Source organism: Bos taurus, chromosome 15 (assembly GCF_002263795.3).
Source record: "Bos taurus isolate L1 Dominette 01449 registration number 42190680 breed Hereford chromosome 15, ARS-UCD2.0, whole genome shotgun sequence".
NCBI classification, from domain to species: Eukaryota; Metazoa; Chordata; class Mammalia; order Artiodactyla; family Bovidae; genus Bos; species Bos taurus.
The window spans coordinates 49,589,308-49,602,801 of record NC_037342.1 but is presented as its reverse complement, the minus strand read 5'-3'; the positions used below and the strand labels follow the sequence as shown (position 1 = coordinate 49,602,801).

The window sequence follows — 13,494 nt, the reverse complement described above, 5'->3', positions numbered from 1 at the left end:
GGTTATAGACTCTATGTTCCTCAACAGTTTAAGTCCTTAATTAGTCCCTTTGATTGGCTACTCCATAGCTAACATTCTTTATTGAGTGCAAGCGTGCCTGTCAGTCACTCAGGCTTATCTGACTCTGATAGCTCAGGGTGAAGGATTCCTGATCTCCAAAGAAGATTTAGCTTTGCGACCAGGGACCAGGTTTGATCATTGAAGAGCTTTTGTGTAGCAGAATTTTATTAAACTATAAAAGGGAACAGAGAAAGCTTCTCACACAGACATCAGAAAGGGGACGTAGAGTGCCCCCCTTGATAGTCTTAGCAAGGGAGTTATATACTTTTTCAATTGGTTATTACAGTAAATCAAAAGAATGTCTCAAGGTTGTAAAGGTCTTACCAGACCCAATTCCACAGTCTTAGCAGACCCAATTCCACAATTTGCACTTTAATATAACAGAATTAGGAAAAAGATCTTATCAGACCCAATCCCACAATATACATTTTTTAAATGACAGGCTTAGTCAGAAGGATCTTAAGAAGGAAAAACATGTCCTCGAGCAAGCTACATTGTTCTATTGACTAAAACAAAACAATGTAGAAAAAAATGTTTGTCCTTTTTTCCTACTTGAGAGCTCCAGACCCCTGTTTCCTCTTTGAAAGCCCCAGACCCCTCTCTCCTCCTCAGGGACCCTGGACTTCTTATCAACCTACCTAGAAATTGATTCTCTCAATTCTTTGTGACTAAATGCGCTGTAGCCCACCAGTCTCCTCTGTCCATGGAATTTTCTAGGCAAGAATGACAAGTGGGTTGCCATTTCCTAACTAGGGGATCTCCCTGACCCAGCAACAAACCTACATTTCCTGTGCCTCCTGCATTAGCAGGCAGATTCCTTATCACTGAGCCACTTGGGAAGCCCAGCATCTTTATTACCTTGCTATATTCTGGATGCAAGATAGTATTTCATTACATGTCACACTACCACATTTGTTCCAGACATTGAGGTGATAAATATTTGGAGCTTTCTATAACCTCCTGCCTTTGCATTCCCAAAATGCATTATAGGAAATGGAAAACACAGAATTTGGGGAAGGGCCCTAAAGTAAAATAGTGGTACAGACAGGGTTACAGGCATGGTCCTGCATTTCTCATGGGGACTCACATCTCTAAGGACTGGAGGAACACTTATTAACTCATCCTTCTTTCCTTGAGAATTAGAGCAGTCACTCATGACAAGAGGAACTATTCTATCATTAGGTGAGGATTGGGAGAAGTAAAACTGGGAGGTAATAGGAAAATACAGAGGGGGCTTGAGAGATCAAAGAGAGCAGGGCAGACACCCAAAGTGTGAGAAGAAGGACCAGGGGAATGGTTTGAGAAGGAAGAGGTTCTCAGGTTATTAGAGTGCATACTTTCTCCAAATCTTTATTGTCCATACCCATAGACAGAGGATTCAAGCCAGACATAGGTTTTTCAGATAGAACTTGCCTAATATACCCTAGACTTTCATGGCAAGTAGTCCCCTGTCTGTCAGTGCACGTGACTGTTTACACAGCATAAAGGAATATTACCAGACATAACAGAAGAGGAATCCAGAATATAAGAGTGGGATTACAGCAGATAAGATTTCAGGTCCCTTCTAATCCCATGTATCAGTGATTCTTAACATGATATTAATTATTAATTATGTTCTAAACCTTAAGACCTTCATATTGTTGAATTTATTAACTAATTCCAGACTCTACTGTCCTACTCTGGGGATGTAGAAGGTATCAAAAGGCAATGTGAAAGAATTTGAAACTAGAGCATCAGGACCAGTGGATATTGGATTGTCTAATCAAACAGGTACTGCAACATGGGGGCTGTGAAAAAAATAGATGGACCAGATACTAGTGAATATGGAGAATAATGAATACATATGTTGCAGTAACATCAGAATGCTAATGTGATTGTTCAGATTCCTATTTCACTGACATCCCAAAGATCTCATTTTAACTCTTGGTGAGATTTCTCATTCTATTTTGGACATTTTTATCCCCCAAAATTGGTGCTGAATAAAATGGAAAGTGTATATGTAGTGTCATCATATTGATCAGAGGAATTTCTGGGTAGAAAAATATTAAGGAGCAATTCATATCTCTGGCTATACTAAATATTTAGTTGATAAAAAGGAAATGAAACTGATATAGTTCACTTTCTACTTCTCAGACCATCTAGGTCACTTTTAACATAGCCATTCATGGTGTTTCCTCTAGAGGAGGATACTCCATAGTCTCCCCTTGTCTTCCTCCTCTCATTATACATCAAACAGTCATTGGTGTTAATGTTATTGTTGTCATCATCATTGTTCTCATTTTCATCACTATCATCATCATAGAAAAGGCTCTATGCCAACAAGTTTACACACATTATCTCCTTCACCTTAGCACATCCCATCAAATTATTATTATCTTCAGTTTATAGTAGAGACAACTCCTCTACAGAAGAGAGAGAGAAAAAGAAGTCATTTGGTCTAAATTAAAGTGAGTAAGCTATGAAACCAGAATATAACAAGTTAATGTGATTGCAGAGCCAGAGAAATAGATTCTACATAAGAGAGATGTTAGATATAAGTCTCCTTTCAACTTCAGAAGAAGGTCAGTGATATGATGAAAAATGACCTTTAGTTCACGTATCTTCCAGTTTTCAATGAAACTTCATGTTTACTTCTTCTTGGCCATGGGAGAGAACATTTATAAAATTGGAAAAATGGTTTGAATTGACTAAGCAGTAAGATAAAAAGAACCAGATTTTAAAATTTTGATTATAGAATAGAAATTAGAAAAGAATCATCAAAAAGAAATAATAATATTGGGCACTCTGAGCATTGAAAGTAATAATCAGTGAAATTTTGGACAGAAAGGTGAGGAGATAGACAGGAATTTGAGAAGTTAAATAGCAGGGCCATAAGAAGTATCAGTTCATACAGTATGTCAATAGAACTAAGTGTAATATGAAGAGTCAGGAAGACTGAATTTGTTTCTGGAATTTACTTATTTGATGTCTTGATTATGGATCTTGTGTTTTTTAAAAAAATTATTAAACAATTGGGGGAAATATCTTCTGTAATCAAGGATATTACATGGAACTAGAGGAGACTTAGGGGATTTCATGTCACAGAACGTCAAAGAAGACTTTCCAAGACAGAAGATACTGATTTATTAGTTTACAGTGGAAGGTAATTTGTCCCATAGAGTTTAAATTCCTAAACCAATATTTTGGTGAGCATGGAGGCTGGGCAGTTGATGAGCAAGTGGAGTTTAAGAAATGGCTCACCTTTCTTAATAATGTCTTTCTTGACCACAGAAGAAATCCTGGAATCTAGAGGGGGAAGATATATTTTCTCATTTGAGCAGAAGAGCTTTAGTGTGGAGGTCAGATGCCAGTAGACATTTTTTGTGCATTTTACTTTTTTTTTTGTTTTGTTTTCTCTCTTGTTTTTGCTTTGAAGGATAAATTTCTACTCTCTCAAAAACCCCTATATCTTTTGTTTTGTAGTTTCAGTAGAATGAATCAGTCTCTAAATGATTAATTAGTTCTGAAACATAACAGGAAGAATGTTCTGAATCTTTTAAATCAGATTCAAAATCAATTATAGTTTGCTTAACATCACATATAAAATTATTTATTTTATAATTATAAATTTTAAATTCTACACATTCTACTAAATCATCTTAAGCTATATTTGTCTCAAGGAGATGCTAATCCAGGAACATATTGATATCAGAGTTGATTCTATGTGGCTACCATTCCCTTGTTATCCATCACCTAAGTGGCACTAGTGTTACAGAACCTGCCTGCCAAATTAGGAGACCTAAGAGTTGTGGGTTCGATCTCTGGGTCAAGAAGATCTTCTGGAGGAGGATATGACAACCCACTCCAGTATTCTTGCCTGGGAAATCACCTAGACAGATGACACTGGCAGGTCCCAGTCCATAGGGTCACAAAAAGTAGGACATGCCTGAAACAACTTAGCATGCATATGTGAATGCCATCACTGTGGTATTAGTTATATAGTCTGAGATAAATTTAGTAAGAATAAAAAACATCCTGACCAAATCTTGCCTGAATACTGTAGAGATGCCTTGCATGATACTCTAGTATTGCTGAAAAAGCTATCAAGCTCAGACAAAGACGTTCATGTAAGTCATTGCAGGAGTCTTTTTTCTTTTTTTCAAAGCAGACTAATATAAGGCCAGTAACTCTGGTCAAGATTGTTCTAAAGAAAAGTATTAATTAATAATGTAATCTACAGTGGGTTTGTGTGTGCTGCTCTGGGGGATAGTGTTTTTAGAAGGAGTTTGTGCATGCTCAAACAGCATGTTAATAGTTCTGCATCTGAGGAGAAGGGAAAGTTGTTATGGTTATAAAAGTGGATATTTTTCTTAACTGACGACATTGAGCAATGAAATGAAGAAAAACAAAGCAAAACTGTGAGGGTAAATCTAGGAGTGATTATAGGACAGACTGAAGTTTTGTTTTGTTTTTGTGACACAGGTGCTGATCTTATCATTTGTTCCCCCTCTGGAGTGTGATTGTGAATATACATTGTGCTTTAACAGTAAGCCCTATGGAAACTGCAAATTCTAGCAACATCCTGTCCTCCACCTTCTATCTCACAGGTATCCCTGGATATGAGCAATTTCACCACTGGATTTCCATCCCATTCTGTCTCCTCTACCTTGTTGGAATCGTGGGCAACTCCACTATCCTACATATTGTCTGGACAGACCCCAGGCTCCATGAGCCCATGTACTACTTCTTGGCCATGCTTTCTCTCACTGACATGGGCATGTCCTTGCCCACAATGATATCGCTCTTCAGGGTGCTGTGGTCCATATCCAGGGAGATCCAGTTCAACACTTGTGTAGTCCAAATGTTTTTCATTCACACTTTCTCCTTTACTGAATCATCTGTGCTCTTGGCCATGGCCCTTGACCGATATGTGGCCATCTGCCACCCACTAAGATATGCCACCATTCTCACTCCTACACTTATCACTAAAATTGGAATTGCAGCCCTGCTTAGAAGTGCCCTTCCTGTGATTCCACTTCTCGCCCAGCTGGCCTTCTTTCCCTTCTGCCATTCTCACACACTTTCTCATTCTTACTGTCTGCACCAGGACGTGATCTGCCTTGCTTGTGCTGACACTAAGTTTAATGTTATTTATGAGTTAGTTCTGATCACTTTGCTGTGGGGAATGGACTCTCTGGGTATTTTTGTGTCTTATGTTTTCATCCTTCACTCAGTATTAAAAATTTCATCTCAGGAGGGGAGGTTTAAGGCCCTCAACACATGTGCATCCCACATCTGTGCTGTACTTATTCTTTATGTGCCTATGATTGGGCTCTCTATTGTCCATCGTTTTGCCAAACACTCATCCCCTCTCATCCACATCTTCATGGCTCATATCTACCTGCTAGTTCCACCTGTGCTCAACCCAGTCATCTATAGTGTGAAGACCAAGCAGATCCGCCAAGGAGTTCTGTGTCTTCTTTTCCCCCTAAAAATCAGTTCTTCTGTGATGTAGGTTTGTCCTCAAGACAATGATGGCATAAATATTAAGTTTGTAAATATATAGCGATTTTTCTACATGCTATGTTGGCACCAGAATTTCCAATAAAATATTACTGAAAATGACACAAATAAAATTGCCATTACATCCTGCAGATGTCCTAAATTAGACAGTTGGTGTCCACTGGGATTATACAGACTGACTTAACACATGTTTCCTAAATCTCCTCTAGGCATGAATATGTTGGAATGCAATGTGTTAGATACCATGTAAATCTATTGTCTCTCATTTCTAATCCTAACCCTGATTCATGGTTTCCTGTCCATAAAATTTTCCTTGATCATTCTAAACCCATATTTCTGTGCTTTTTGACATACTGCATTTGTCTGGGAATCTTACATTATCTTTCTTGTTATAAGTGTGTTTGTAAGTCTGCTGAAGTTACCTTTATTAAAGATGGTAATGACCATATCTTGATATAAAAGTATATTAGAGCTCACAGCATTTTATCTATCTTCATGGTGCATCAGAAGCATCTTTTAAAATTTTATACACATGCTCTGTATTTTCTCAGGAAGTTGAATTTCTCGAGGTATAGAAATGGGCAACCTTCATTTTTACTTAATTTTCTGAAATAATTTTAATCTTATAGAAAGCTGAAGTTCAGTAGTTTTTGAAATCCCTGAGATGTCTTATGAAGCCAGTAATTATAATCCACTGGATTAAGTGTATCTAACAATAATTTAGGATATAGTATTCAAACATAAAACATCTAACTGACTGAAGTGTAGCTACTTATGTTTATGACAGTAAGAGTCATAAAATATAAATCTTTTTCTACAATTTTTTGGCATATAAACTGTCTTTTCATATTATTCAAATGATCTAGTGCATGGCTATGCATAGAATTGTATAAGAAACTTGCAATTCTAGTTGAAATTTCTTAATTCACATGTCTACACTTGTTCAAAGACAAATAAGTGAAAAAGAAAAAAGCCTTTAAGGATGCTTTATAACTTTATGTATACTGATCTTAATAATACATAATAAATTTTCACAAATCTTATTCTATCTACACTAGGAACTGTGTCTCATGCAGCTTGCTACCTGTGAGAACCAACACTATCTTTATTTAAATTATGCACTTAATAATTATTGAGTGCATAAGTGAAAAGGAATGAATCAATCACTGGATAAAGAACGACTAGTTTTATTTGATTAAAAAAAAAAAATCTTGGAGAAAGAGATTTCACCTGTCATAAGCCCACATTTCACATGACAAAAAAGGTATTATTAACTTGAGATTACCATTTCAAATGTCAAACCTGTGAAGGACATCTAAGACTTCCCATGACTTATTTCTGTTCCCTAGTTTTAATTCAGTTATATCTGTTCCCATCCCTCTTATCCTATTTCTTGACTCTACTTCTAAATACTCTTCTCCTTCAGCACTTTCAGATATCAAGTAAAAATAAAGCAAGATATATGAACATCAAATTTAGATAATATTTCCTACAGTAAATAAATAAGATAAAATTAATAGAAATAAATATTGGAAGACAATGTGAACATTATCATTTGCTGTATACCATATAAGTATATCAGGCTTCCCTGGTGGCTCAGACGGTAAAGCGTCTGTCTGCAATGCGGAAGACCAGGGTTCGATCCCTGGGTCAGGAAGATCCCTGGAGAAGGAAATGGCAACCCACTCCAGTATCCTTGCCTGGAGAATCCCATGGATAGAGGAGCTGGATAGGCTACAGTCTACAGGGTCGCAAAGAGTTGGACACAACTGAGCGACTTCACTTAACTATAGCCATTCTATAAAATCTTCAAATTCAAAATATATTTTTAGTGTCTGCTTGCTGAATACATCTATCATAATGCTTCTGCTCTGAAAAATGAAAAGTTTTATCATTTTTTTAGCTAACAAATATATTTAAACCATTGAATCTTAGATTTTGCATTGCATGTAAATACAAAAGTATACAAATGAGTATGTAAATATACAGGCCAATTTTTGAGTTTACAAATTGCTATCTTCTATATATTTCTTAAGATATATTATTAGAGGTACTTTATATTCATAAATGGGGCTTCCCTTGTAGCTCAGATGGTAAAGAATCTGCCTTCAATGCAGGAGATCCAGGTTTGATCCCTGGGTTGGGAAGATCCCCTAGAAAAGGGAATGGCAACCCACTCCAGTATTCTTGCCAGCAAAATCCCATGGACAGAGGATCCTGGCAGGCTATAGTCCATGGGGTTGCAAAGAGTCAGAAATGACTGAGCAGTCGACACACATATTCATAAAGTATACTTTACTAAACACACTAAAAAAAACACATTATCAAAATTAAGATAACTCTCCCTATAAAATATAGTCATTGAAGACATGAGTGATTGAATATACAAATGAATGGATATCAAGTTTGTATTATGAACTGAGAACAGAAGCACTATCTTGTTTTCAAAAATTTAACAAAAGCTAGAGTCCTAGCAAGTAGATAGTATTATTGAAAGAGGAAGGCCTCTTGTCCTTCCCCAAATTCACAATAATATGATTTAAGTGTCTATCTCATTTGTACTTGGACTTATAAATTAAGAGACACTCTTACTCATATTGTAAAATATAGTAATGTTCAGTCACTAAGTCTTGTCTGACTTTTTGTGACCCCATGGACTGCAGCACACCAGGCCTCCCTATGCCTCACCATCTCCCGGGGTTGATCTAAGTTCATGTCCATTGAATGGGTGATGCTATCCAACCATCACATCTCATGAACCTTTATCAGCAAAGTGATGGCTTTGCTTTTTATGTTGTTTGATGAAGTCATAATTATTTATTTGCCTTCTAAAAGCCTTGTCTGCCTACCTGAAAAATGTGTATATATCCAGAAGGCCAAATAATAATTTATCTTTGTGTTCCAATCCCCTATTATTAAGCAAAAATGCAATGCAATTATTTTCATTATATCAAACATTAACCTTTGTGCTATGCATTGGTCATCTTTATGCTGAGTGATCACACCATCATGGTTATCTGGGTCATTAAGATCTTTTTTGTATAGTCCTTCTGTGTATTCTTGCCATAAAGAAGGCTGAGTACTAAAGAACTGATGCTTTCAAACTGTGGTGTTGGGAAGACTCTTGAGAGGCCCTTGGACTGCAAGGAGATCCAACCAGTCCATCCTAAAGGAAATCATCACTGAATATTCATTGGAAGGACTGATGCTGAAGCTCCGATACCTTGGCCACCTGATGCAAAGAGCTGACTCATTGGAAAAGACCCTGATGCTGGGAAAGATTGAAGTCAGGAGAAGGGGACAACAGAGGGTGAGATGGTTGGGTGGCATCAGTGATTCAATGGACATGAGATTGAGCAAACTCAGAAGGTGGTGAAGGACAGGGAAGCCTGGCATACTGCAGTACAAGGAGTTGCAAAGAGTCAGACACGACTGAGTGACTGAACAACAACGTGCTGCAGAAAACACTTTGTGGCAAAAATGATAGCAAGCAAAACGTCAGAGCAGAGGAGGTCAGTACCAATTTCACCATCTAAGTGTTTAGCATTTTCCTCTATATAAAATATTGCTGCAAAATATTTCATTAGCACACTTAGTCATTTAATATTTCCACTGAATAACTATTAAAACAATTTTAAAAAACCTACAGTGTGGATAATTACATGATTATATAGATAATTTATAAAAAGCCTATATAAACAGCTTTTTATATAAATATTTATATTTATATAAATATAAACAATATAAATATTTTCAAGACAGTCAAATTACTTCAACCACTTGACCATGTATATGTTTCTATTATGTTCATGATGCACGTCTTTACTATTTGATGCCAGAGAAGTATTTTATCTCCTTTGTAAATCAAGAGGTGAATATTTCTTAGGGGAGACAAGGAATTACATTGCAATAATTATGGTATGAGAGTTCATAGATGATAAAGTTTGTCCCAGTACTATGGAATACAATAGAATGTTTAGTGTAGGAAGAGCTAAACTAGGACGATTGCATGTGCTAATATAAACATGCCAAATGAATCCAGTGAACAGAATTCAGACCACTTATACTTCCCTTTTTTTCAGAATTACCCTGACACAATTTCACCCCCATTAAATCATAATAAGAAATACAACAGTTTGATCCAAGTTTAGCAATTGATCCTATATACAGAAATCATATGTTTTGTCCCACAGTCATTGTAACTAAGACCAGGTATGTGTGCTTAGTTGCTCAGTCATGTCCGACTCCTTGCGGCCCCATGGACTGTAGGCCTCTTTGCTCCTCTGTCCATGGGGATTGTCCAGGCAAGAATACTGGAGTGGGTTTCCATGTCCCCCTTCAGGGAATCTTCCCAACCCAGGAATCAAACGGGTTCTCCTGTATTGCAGGAGGATTATTTACCAGCTAAGGTACCAGGGAAGCCCAAATTCAATTAAGAAGCTATCCATTCCTGCTGGTGAGGTCTAATTGCAGCCTGACTTTAGTCCTACCTGAGAAATAGAAATTCAATTATCCTTGGCTGTCATAATATCCCATAGAATGTTATCATGACATATCCTGCTTTTTGATTCCTTTAACTAACAAAAGGTAATTTCTATTGTTTGTCACCAAAAGAATCTTTAATACACCAAGGTCCTGAAGAGATAAGAAAGTCATACTTGTGGACGCTAAAGGAAATTTTTTTGAGAGGAAAGGAAATGAATGTTTTAATTGTATGTCATACATAATACATAAAGATATATCGGGGGTTGTTACGTAAAATCACTAGAATTTATTTTTAATTAATTGAGATATGTATCCATTCAACAAATATTTATCAATTATTTGTATATTTTGGGGTCTTCCCTTGTGGCTCAGCTGATAAAGAATCTGCCTGCAATGCGGGAGACCCGGGTTCAATCCCTAGGTAGGAAAGATACCCTGGAGAAGAGAAAGGCTACCCATTCAAGTATTCTGGCCTGGAGAATTCCATAGACTGTATAGTCCACGGGGTCGCAAAGAGTCCGACACGACTGAGCCACTTTCACTTTCTTTCTTTCGTATTTTGGGCCCTACAGATGTTATGGTAAGAGTGGAATCAGAACTAGTTTCTGAGGACAAACAGTTTATATGTTGTCCTGCATATAGCAAATTGAAGTAGAAGAGACATGGTTTATTACCAAAAGGATATTTAAATGCCATATGCAAATACAGTGGCACATTACCTTAGTTCATTCAGTTCAGTTCAGTCGCTCAGTCATGTCCAACTCTTCACGACCCCATGAATCACAGCACGCCAGGCCTCCCTGTCCATCACCAACTCCCGGAGTTCACTCAGACTCACGTCCATTCGAGTCAGTGATGCCATCCAGCCATCTCATCCTCTGTCGTCCCTTCCTCCTTCTGCCCCCAATCCCTCCCAGCATCAGAGTCTTTTCCAATGAATCAACTCTTCACATGAGGTGGCCCAAGTACTGGAGTTTCAGCTTCAGCATCATTCCCTCCAAAGAAATCCCAGGGTTGATCTCCTTCAGAATGGACTGGTTGGATCTCCTTGAAGTCCAAGGGACTCTCAAGAGTCTTCTCCAACACCACAGTTCAAAAGCATCCATTCTTCGGTGCTCAGCCTTCTTCACAGTCCAACTCTCACATCCATACATGACCACAGGAAAAACCATAGCCTTGACTAGACGGGCCTTTGTTGGCAAAGTAATGTCTCTGCTTTTGAATATGCTATCTAGGTTGGTCATAACTTTTCTTCCAAGGAGTAAGAGTCTTTTAATTTCATGTCTGCAGTCACCATCTGCAGTGATTTTGGAGCCCAGAAAAATAAAGTCTGACACTGTTTCCACTGTTTCCCCATCTATTTCCCATGAAGTGATGGGACCAGATGCCATGATCTTTGTTTTCTGAATGTTGAGCTTTAAGCCAACTTTTTCACTCTCCTCTTTCACTTTCATCAAGAGGCTTTGTAGTTCCTCTTCACTTTCTGCCATAAGGGTGGTGTCATCTGCATATCCAAGCTTATTGATATTTCTCCCAGCAATCTTGATTCCAGCTTTTGTTTCTTCCAGTCCAGTGTTTCTCATGATGTACTCTACATATAAGTTAAATAAGCAGGGTGATAATATACAGCCTTAACACACTCTTTTCCTATTTGGAACCAGTCTGTTCCATGTCCAGTTCTAACTGTTACTTCCTGACCTGCATACAGATTTCTCAAGATGCAGGTCAGGTGGTCTGGTATTCCCATCTCTTTCAGAATTTTCCACAGTTTATTGTGATCCACACAGTCAAAGGATTTGGCATAGCCAATAAAGCAGAAATAGAGGCTTTTCTGGAACTCTCTTGCTTTTTCCATGATCCAGCGGATGTTGGCAATTTGATCTCTGGTTCCTCTGCCTTTTCTAAAACCAGCTTGAACATCAGGAAGTTCACAATTCACATATTGCTGAAGCCTGGCTTGGAGAATTTTGAGTATTACTTTACTAGCATGTGAGATGAGTGCAATTGTGCGGTAGCTTGAGCATTCTTTGGAATTGCCTTTCTTTGGGATTGGAATGAAAACTGACCTTTTCCAGTCCTGTGGCCACTGCTGAGTTTTCCAAATTTGCTGGCATATTGAGTGCAGCACTTTCACAGCATCATCTTTCAGGATTTGGAATAGCTCCACTGGAATTCCATCACTTCCACTAGCTTTGTTTGTAGTGATGCTTTCTAAGGCCGACTTGACTTCACATTCCAGGATGTCTGGCTCTAGGTCAGTGATCACACCATTGTGATTATCCAGGTCATGAAGATCTTTTTTGTACAGTTCTTCTGGATATTCTTGCCACCTCTTCTTAATATCTTCTACTTCTGTTAGGTCCATACCATTTCTGTCCTTTATAGAGCCCATCTTTGCATGAAATATCCCCTTGGTACCTCTAATTTTCTTGAAGAGATCTCTAGTCTTTCCCATTCTGTTGTTTTCCTCTATTCCTTTGCATTGATCACTGAGGAAAGCTTTCTTATCTCTTTTTGCTATTCTTTGGAATTCTGCATTCAGATCCTTATATCTTTCCTTTTCTCCTTTGCTTTTCACTTCTCTTCTTTTCACAGCTATTTGTTAAGGCCTCCCCAGACAGTCATTTTGCTTTTTTGCATTTCTTTTCCATGGGGATGGTCTTGATCCCTGTCTCCTATACAATGTCATGAACCTCATTCCATAGTTCATCAGGCAGTCTATCAGATCTAGGCGCTTAAATCTATTTCTCACTTCTACAGTATAATCATAAGGGATTTGGTTTAGGTCATACCTGAATGGTCTAGTCGTTTTCCCTACTTTTTTCAATTTAAGTCTGAATTTGGTAATAAGGAGTTCATGATCTGAGCCACAGTCAGCTCCTGGTCTTGTTTTTGCTGACTGTATAGACCTTCTCCATCTTTGGCTGCAAAGAATATAATCAATCTGATTTCAGTGTTGACCATCTGGTAATGTCCATGTGTAGAGTCTTCTCTTGTGTTGTTGGAAGAGGGTGTTTGCTATGACCAGTGCATTTTCTTGGTGAGACTCTATTAGTCTTTGCCCTGCTTCATTCCGTATTCCAAGGCCAAATTTGCCTGTTACTCCAGGTGATTCTTGATTTCCTACTTTTGCATTCCAGTCCCCTATAATGAAAAGGATATTATTTTTGGGTGTTAGTTCTAAAAGGTCTTGTAGGTCTTCATAGAACCGTTCAACTTCAGCTTCTTCAGCATTAGTGGTTGGGGCATAGACTTGGATTACTGTGATATTGAATGGTTTGCCTTCTATGTTGAAATAATTCTCAGTGGTACTTGAGCAGTTCCTTGTTAGCTTCCTCTTTACCCAATATCAGGAAGATGACATTTAGAAATACAAATTTTTAAAGCTTTATTCATTGTGTAGGTGTTGCAGGAATAAATCTGTCCAAATTGATTTATACTTGACAT

General features: G+C 37.8%; 1 protein-coding gene across 1 annotated transcript; it reads left to right on the top strand.

Annotated features, from left to right (window-relative positions):
* The first annotated feature begins 4,594 nt into the window (after positions 1-4,594).
* Positions 4,595-5,554, top strand: OR51L15 (olfactory receptor family 51 subfamily L member 15). Its single transcript, NM_001390357.1, has one exon. The coding sequence runs from the start codon at positions 4,595-4,597 to the stop codon at positions 5,552-5,554; it is 960 nt and encodes a 319-aa protein (NP_001377286.1).
* Positions 5,555-13,494: the final 7,940 nt, after the last annotated feature.

Excerpts from the sequence above, each read along its gene's own strand:
- OR51L15 (NM_001390357.1), top strand. The coding sequence starts at position 4,595 with ATGGAAACTGCAAATTCTAGCAACATCCTGTCCTCCACCTTCTATCTC.